The sequence below is a fragment of the Cyprinodon variegatus genome, unplaced genomic scaffold, assembly GCF_000732505.1.
Source record: "Cyprinodon variegatus isolate N-32 unplaced genomic scaffold, C_variegatus-1.0 Scaffold793, whole genome shotgun sequence".
Taxonomy (NCBI): domain Eukaryota; kingdom Metazoa; phylum Chordata; class Actinopteri; order Cyprinodontiformes; family Cyprinodontidae; genus Cyprinodon; species Cyprinodon variegatus.
In genome coordinates this window covers 93062-101922 of record NW_015151246.1, presented here as the reverse complement: position 1 = coordinate 101922, position 8861 = coordinate 93062, and the positions used below count along the sequence as shown (strand labels likewise).

Below are 8861 nucleotides of genomic sequence, written 5' to 3'. Positions count from 1 at the left end.
TAGCAGCCAATAGCAGAGGGGTGTATTGAATCCCAGATGCTGTGGGATGATGGTGTTGAAAGCTGAACTGAAGTCCAGGAACAGCATCCGCACCTGGGTGTTGTTCTCCTCCAGGTGTTCCAGGCTCAGGTGGAGAGCAGCAGAGATGGCGTCCTCAGTGGAGCGGTTCCGTCGGTAGGCGAACTGGAACGGGTCAAATGTTGGCGACAGACTGGAGACGAAGTGTTCTTTAACCAGCCTTTGGAAGCACTTCATCGTGATGGGAGTCAGAGCGACAGGCCGCTAATCATTGAGTGAGGTGACCTGAGGCTTCTTTGGGACTGGAATAATGGAGGCAGACTTAAAGGTATTATGGAGGAGTTATTAAAATACCTGCCCTCTCCACTTAAAAAAAAAACAAACAGCGGATGTAAGAGCCCATTTCTCCTCGTCCACCCTCTGTCTAAAATGTGCTGTTCTCATAGCTCACAAGTTTACTATGTCCACATACAGCAGAGACTATATAGTGAACTTTATAGTGAACTCAGTTAACTGACCTTTCAGACAGATGATCACTACTTTTAGCTCCCTTGGTCACGTGACTGAACCTCACCGCGCGGTGCCTGCGCCATCTTTGTTATTAGTTGCCGCTGTTGGGTAGCGACAGCCTATGGCGACTTCAAGCTGCTGTGACAGCAAATCCCATAATGCTTTGCGAGAAGAGCTCTCTACGCAAAGCATTCTGGGATATATCTGCCTCTTCTGAGGCCTTTCTTTTCTTCTCATACACTTCGACTCTTTTTCTCTTCCGACCCACTGACATTTTCAAAGAACCGCGGTGAGGAAGGTGAGCTGCAATGACTGTCTGAAACCGTAGCTCACCACGGATATACGCCTGGAAGAAAGAGATAGCTACCGGGACGAGCTCATAGGACGGCCTTACGTAAAAACATCACCAGAATGATTGACAGTTAGGAGGACCACTGATTGAGATGATCCACCCCGAAATAAACAATCCTCCTCTATACCTTTAAAGCATGCTGGCTCTATGGATTGGTCCAGCCAGGTGTTAAAGATGTCTGTGAGGACACCAGCCAGCTGACCTGCACACTCCTTATCCACCCGCCCAGGTATGTTATCAGGCCCTGGGGCCTTTAATGGATTGACTCTCCTCAGAGTTTTCCTCACATCAGCTACGTCCAGGTTTAGTGCCTCCTCCCCCTGGTGTGGAACAGCTTTCACTGCTTGAGGCTGTTTAGGTGCTCATCAAAGGTCACTGTTCTGTGTCTGGCTATGCTGAAGCAGGAGATCACATGTGACGCTGTAGCTGTATGAATGCATCTCACACAGGAGATCACATACAAGTCGCATATATTTGGAAATGTGGACGACCAGGAAAAAAAATCTGTATTGAGTGCTAAGGCCTGCAATGTGACTGTAGCCTTAAACTGTCAGAAGTGATGAGTAAAATCATTGCAATCTATTGCAATTACTAATTTCTTTTTTGACAAACGAATCTTTTGACAAACTTTCAGTATGATTATGTCGTTAGCACATAAGCTAACACTGGTCTTTCATTGGCCCTACTTTCACCTGATTGCTGTCACGCCACCACTCAGTCGGTCTGCTTTGAACATTACCTCTCCTCACTGTCTCTCTGCTCTCCAGGGAAACAAGCTCATAATTACAGGGTCGTGCTCCGTCATGTGTGTAGTTGTAGAAATTGAACATCTCTGTGTCAGAATTAGCATTGCTATCCATAGTTTTCTATGTATGTAAGTACATTATATTTACAAATCAGAGCTTGTGTCTGACGGTTGTAGGAAAAGAAAAACAGATTTAATCCCAGAAAGTAGAGAATCTGTTGGCTGCTGGGTTATAAAGGCAGAGCAGAGAAATGGAGGCTTATTTGTTTCCTGGGTTGTAAAGCATCAGAGGATCACAGTAAGGGACGTGTCTGCACCGTTTCCTGTCCCAGAATACCCTGAAGGCTCTGCAGGGTCAGACAGCTGCTGCGCCTGCAGCTGAACATGTTGCTTTAACTGGCTTTATAGGAGCTGTTGACGGGGATTGCTGTGTGTTTTTGTTTATTGGAATAGTTTCCATGTTCTGTTATGTGAACACAGCAGAACATAAAATAGACAATGTTTTGATTTCTGCCTCAGGTAAAAGGAAGCAGCTCCTACCTACTGATGCTCCGGGCCTTACAGCGGAGCCTCAGCCGCATCACCACCAACACCAGCATCACCACCACCAGCACAGAAACAGGTAGGCACTACAAACACTAACTAGGAGACTGTCACACACCTTCACAGCATGGAGTCATGCCTGCAAAATCTTTCCAACTTTAACTCTGCTTCTGGTGGTTCTTCCTGAGTTCAAATCCTTAGTGCGTCTGAAGCTGGTCCCAGACGGCCCCAGCGTCTCCATCCTGGCAGTCTGTGAAGTTAAATATCAGCTTTTCTTATTTCAATAAAAGTAACATTGTTCCATTTTTAATGCTGAGATGTAGGGAGTAGAAGCAAGTGTGAAAAGAGAAGCAGGAAAATATAGATAATCATAACCTCACTGTGTTCAATGTTCTCACATCCTTTTTCTGGGTGTGAACAGAAATCAGTTATCTGAAATGTTTATCTGGCCAAAGTTATGTCTTTGATGAATTGAGTTGTTTTCCTTCTTTTGTCCAAGTTGTGAGAAAGTTTATTTATGCAGGAGATGAGAGAGAGAGAGAGAGAGAGAGAGAGAGAGAGAGAGAGAGAGAGAGAGAGAAAGAGTGCTGGGATTTTTGAAGAGTATAAATGTATGTGTTTAGGATGATTAAGTCAGAGCTTTTATATTCTCTCCCTCCAAATGACGTTAGATTACATTTAATATTATCTTTCAAGAAAATGCTTCCAACTCAGATTCCTGACTTCACAAATCCACAGTAAAGTCGAAGGTGGAGAACCTTGTTTTTGATAGAGAAAGGTAAGAAATTGGCTCAGTAGATCCTCCCATTCACCGCTCTGAGAGAATGAAAGGACAAACAGAGGGCCTGAGTCAGACTGGCCATGATGGCAGGAAACCAACAGAAACATCTGAGTCCATCTGTGAGGCTTGGTGGTGGAGGGATGATGAAGGCATCTCCTCTTCCAGCTGCAGGAGATGCCTTCAATTCACACCAATGGATAATCCTGCTGAGTTTGATCAACGTTTTCAAGGAGACCAGGAATCTGCAGAATCCCTGATGATGGGGCAGACCAGTACTGAGGGGAGTGGAGGCCTAGTGGTTAGGGCACAAAGCTAGGAACACAGAGATCCTGAGTTTGAGCCCCACTCCCACAGACTGCCACTCTGGGTCCCTGAGCAAGACCCTTAACCCCACACTGCTCCCTAAGGGGATGGGTTAAATGAGTTCATTTTGTTGCTCTGTACTTCTGACAGTAAAATAGTAACTGATCTAAACTGCTTCAGTGATTGGTTCACTGTGCCTCAGAGTCAGACGGCATCATTATGATAAAGAAATAATTCTTTTCTTTCTGTGAAAGTCATTGGATTCCAGCCACCAAAGCAAACTCACCCATTGTTCTCCCCCAGTCCTCCCGTCGATCGCTGCAACACCAGTTTTGATGCCGTGGCAAAGATCCGAGGAGAGACGTTCTTCTTCAAAGGTTGGACAGTATTCATTGCTTCATCGGTGATGTTGGAAGCAACTATTGCTCCTTTCAGAGATAAAACGTGTTTAGATGTCCCACCATCAGGCTCCCGGGAGGCAGAGGCTTTAAAGAGTGGATTATGGAGAACTGAAGGTAGTGACTGATGTGTTCACCAACACATAGCAGGGTTATGGCTGCCCTGGAAAACCAAACTGAACATTTATAACCAATCATCATTGTAACATGTCTGTAGTCTGTATTTAAATGTTTTATTGGTTACAGACGTAATGCTGTCAGGGACACTATTCACAGAAACACACTCTGACCCCTAAAAACACCTGTCTAACTTCACTGTTGGTAATTATTTTTATTTAAAAATATATAACTTTAAATTACATTAATTTATTTGAATAGCCATTTTATTTAAAATGTATTTAAAATAAATACAGGGAGCAGGGGGACGATTTACTGAGGCCATGTGTGCCGCAGAACGCTGCTGTTCCTATGGCTGCCATTAGGCAGCATTAGGAACGGCAGTTCCCTGTAGGGCTTCCTTTATCTCTAAGAAAGATAGGAGCCTCATCCTTGTCAGGATACAGTTTGAAATATGAGAAAAACCTCAGCACAAGAAAAGCACAACAGGAGATAAACATTTCAGCAGAAGGAAAACATCGGAGGCTGGAGCCACATAAAAGTCAATCTGACATTTCAGTTCTGGACGCATCCACAGGTGTTAACAGGTAGAGGAGGGGGGAGCAGTTCCTCTGGGTCCTTCTGCCTTAACATCCAGGGGAGTTTTGATAAGGAGTTTGAATCCAAAATAACACTTATTGTTTTGAGAGCAGGCTGCACAGGAATGTTCCATCAGCTGTGAGTCTTTTTTCTTGCTGGCTCTTCGTGGAGAATCCAATATTCTGAATTTGTTGGGCTTTTCCGCCTTGAAGCGAGCGTACACATCCAAGATATTATCCCATCTCACCTTTGACTACAACCACCGCAGCCAGCCAGCGTTCAATCGCACCCAGCATGCGGTCATCTCCTGGTCCTACTCGTTCACAGCCTTTGTGAGGGCGTCAGCCGCTGCCGACAGCCTGATCAATGCCCACATTGCCGCGAAAACCTCTGTAACTGTAGATACATCAGGTATTCTCCAAATCCAAACAGGAGAAAACAGAGTATCATAAATCTGAAAAATCCATGCGTCTTCGACATCCTCCACTCACAGCATTGTGAAACACACCATCCTCCACGCTTTCCAGGAATCCATGGTGTATCCCACGAAGTATGTCCCGGCAGGACAGGACGGGTCCCCTTTTCCCCGTCTTTCAGTCGAATAAATTTGATCAATTGCATTGAAAGACCAGCTGACCAGATCCATTTTTTTTAAGTTGAGGTGACATGAAGAGAGAGCTCAGAAAATACAAGACACAGCAAAGCAGGGACAGGCAGGGAGGAACAGGAGCAGCAGGACAATGTGAACGCCTCCTTCAAGTGTCAGAACAGAAAAGTATATACGATTCATATTTCAGGGGGTGTAGTACCATTGCAGCAGCAGCAGGTGTCCCCAGACAGCGCTGAATGAATGGAGTAATGAGGCTTTGGCCTGGAAGGCCTCAGTGCTTCATGAAGCTTCATCTGCTCCTCCATAAACTGCTCCTCCGTAAATTTCACAGAATGAGAAACACAGAGTAGATCAAACAGCAGAAAAAATAACTTCAAAAGTATCCAAACCACAAGGACTTAAGGGGGTTTCCCTTCACCTCAGGCAGGGGTCAATAGGTCAGCACTGACAGCTGGCAGCCTGCTCCTCCTATGCTGATGCTTTTTATTCTATCATTGCTGCTGCAAAGTAAACATTTTATTTCATCAATGGAAATAAAAAACATGCACCCAGAAATGAAACTTTAAAAAAATGTCTAATTCAAAATAAGGTTTTAAAATGAACTTTGCTGTTTTCTCTAATTTTATTTAATTTTTTTTCTTCTTCAGATTGAGTTTTATGGATTGCATTCTTTCCAAAATCCTGGAAGTGTAGAGAATTTGATCTGTATAATGTAGTTAGAAAAGACTGTAATTTGTAAAACAATAACTTTAAATAAATGAAATTAGAAAAAAAAGTTTGAAAAAATAAAACTCAAAAAATTAAACAGAAAGAAGTTCTTTGTGATTTTTTTCTATTTACAAACCATGTTCTCTGCTGCCACAATAATGGAACAAACTTCATGCCATAGCCGTTCAGGGAGAACATGAGGGCTCAGAATCAGGTGGAGTTGGCGACCTCTGGTGGAGGAAAAAATGATCACACTGAAACCCCAGGACCCTGACAGCAGAACATGGATGGATTTACATGGATATTAGATGATCAGATGGGCTTCTGGAAACATCCACAGCAAAAACAAGCAGGACAGAAAAATCCTTCGCTTCTTTTAACGGGTTATTTTATTAACTTTTCTGTCTGAAAGTGAGAAATAAAAGCTAAATAAAGAGAAGAAGCAGCCATGAAAACTGCCAAAAAAAGAAACAAAAATGACTTTTGATTAAAAAAATCCTTTGTTACTCAAAAATATTGTAAAGCAAACTTTTGTGGATTCTTTGATGAGGTAATGTAGAGGTTGATGACTGTAGATCTGGAGAACATTCGACTGAAGACGGTCTGATGAAGAGGATGCTCACTGCTGTCCATCATCTTCTTCATCTCCAGAGGTTCTAGAGGAGTTCCTGGAACAGAGCCGGCCTTCTGGTTGAGCTTCTTTCAGTCATTAGCTTTATTGATGATGATGGTGATAATGATGATGATGATGATGATGATGATGATGATGGAGGAAGTCTTTCTAACCTCTGAAATGATCCACTGTGTGTCTGCTTCCGCCACTCCAGGGCTGACCGTGTGGAGAGTCACCAGTGGGGGTTTGGTCTCCAGGCGAGGAGCTTCAGTCAGGAGGCTGTGGAGAGGTCTGCCCCCTGATCTGCCGCGACTCGACGCGGTGCTGGAGAGACACTCTGATCACGCCATCATCTTCATCAGCGGTACATCAGGCTGCTCCAACATCCTGTGTAGCTGGCAGTGGTGTCTGTTGCAGACCTGTGGGAAATCTGATCCATCTCTGGTCTTAATGACGACCAAATCCAGTCCAGACTCACCGTTCCCACAGACAGTGAACACATCACCTCTAGTTCCTTTGACAGTAGAAGCTAGCAGGCTCCCTAGATCTAAAACATCTTCACAGCCATCATATCCATCTGTGTTTCTGGTTTTAACCCTCATTTATTGCTGTGATGATGGGAATCAGTGAAGATCCGTTAAGGCGAGGTAGGAGGGCATCCAGGGTTCGCTTTGGTCTGCAGGTTAGCCACGCTACAACCATCTTAAAAGAATTATTATTTTGGCAGCCAGTTCTATTCAGTTTATTTCTATGGTCTCAATTCTCAACATGTTCTCATTGGTCACTGTATAGATCCAGATCGATCAGATCAGTTGTTATCATATCTATATTTAAAGACATGGGTTGGTTTAGTGGTTTTAGAGATAATGTTTAAAGGTTCAGAGGAAGCTGCAGCTGATGATGAAAGAAGAAGATCCGTCTCCAGCAGAGTCGCCCGTATGACCTCGCTTTCCTTTGTGTCCCTGTAGGCTCCCAGTTCTGGCTCTTCAGGGACCTGGCCCTGCAGGAAGGCTACCCGAAGCCCCTGACAGCCCTCCATATGGGGGGGGCTGATGAGACCGGCTCAGGAAGGCGGGGCCTGGTGTGGGACCCAGAGGAGGGGCCTGTGTGGGGGACTGTGGGAGACGGACAGGAAGACGAATGGAGTCTGCTTCTCCAGGACGGTGTGAGCGGCATCACCACTGATAGTGATGGTGAGTTGTTGGGTCCTGACTATCTACTGGAACCTCTGCAGTCTCAGGGTCTGCAGATACAATTAATGGACATTTAAAAAGAAAACTTTGGTTTTCATCTTGGAAGTGATGAGGTCAACCTTCTTCTCCCACCTTTAGGTTCTATTTATTTCTTCAAAGGAGATTCCTACTGGAGGTTCTTGTCTCCAGGCTCTACAGCACAGGAGGGTTACCCACGATCCTCCGCTGCAGACTGGTTGGACTGCGCTGACCATCAGTCCCCGTCCGAAGTGGACGACTTCTCTCTGTCTCTGTCTCCTCCTGCTGGAAGACCTGAGCTTCAGGAAACAAGGAGGAAGGAGCTGCAGGAGGAGGACCCAGGAGGTAGCAGGAGGGACAGACATCAGCCTAAGTACAGGCAGGACGGAGGCTCCTATGGTTGGACACAGTGCTCCTGCCAGAATAAAGCACTAGCTGGCAGCAAAACGTCTCTAAGTCTGCTCTCTGTGCTGGTGGTGCAGGCGCTGCTGGCTGTTTGAGGATCAGGATGCGGGTTTAAGGCTGGATTATGCTCAACGTTCCACATGGAACCCTGTTTGCGGCCTTCGTCCTCCGTGCCTCCTTTCCCTGATGTTCCTGATATTTTGGCTGACTCTGCAGGGTGGGGGGGTTGGTTGGTGGTTGGGTTGTTGTCACAGTCTCTCCATTATAATGATATTAATCGGAGCAGTGTGGGAAATCTGGCTGTAGAGACGCTCTAAACTTCGTCAAGCATTAAACCAGGCAGTAGGATGAAGTGATGGAGGTTTGGTTGCAGCAGTGAAATAAGCATTTTTCACAACCTATTTCTATAGATGCTGTTTTCACCGGACGTTAGTAACAATCAACACATAAGAAGAAATCAAACTATAGATGTCCAGAAGTTAAGTTATGGTGTAATAATGTGAAATGGCACAGGGAGAAAATGTTGACCACATTTTGCTGAAATGTATTTAATACTTTGTAGAAAAGCCTTTGTTGGCACTGGCAGCTTCCAGACGCCTCCTGGATGGAGAAATGAGTGGCGTGCATTGATCAGGTGTGATTTTGGCCCATTCTTCCACACAAAAAGTCTTCCAATCGAATGTTTTGTGTTCCTCTTCTATGAACTCTAACCTTTAGTTCTTTTCATAGATTTTCTATTGGATTCCAGTCAGCTGATTGGCTGGGCCATTCTAGTAGCTTTATTTCTTTCTCTGAAACCAGTGGCCCTTTGACCTCCAAACATGATGTGTATTATGGCAACCAAAAGCAGCGTAGGTCTCATCTCAGCAGACTATACTACTATCCTGAGATATCTCTATAGTTACGCTGCTATAGGCTTAGACTGCTGGAGGACATAGGGACCCCTTTTTCATCATTCTGCTTCATTC

At 44.9% G+C, this 8861-nt stretch overlaps 1 protein-coding gene across 1 annotated transcript in view; it reads left to right on the top strand.

Annotated features, from left to right (window-relative positions):
* LOC107098609 (matrix metalloproteinase-17-like) overlaps positions 1–8691 on the top strand; it is a 31226-nt gene extending 22535 nt beyond the window's left edge. The window contains exons 8-12 of the mRNA XM_015396378.1: positions 2145–2247; positions 3556–3629; positions 6492–6641; positions 7246–7470; positions 7609–8691. Of these exons, the coding sequence (XP_015251864.1) occupies positions 2145–2247; positions 3556–3629; positions 6492–6641; positions 7246–7470; positions 7609–7988 (932 nt within the window). The 3' untranslated portion in view covers positions 7989–8691. The remainder of the gene's footprint in view (positions 1–2144; positions 2248–3555; positions 3630–6491; positions 6642–7245; positions 7471–7608) is intronic.
* Positions 8692–8861: the final 170 nt, after the last annotated feature.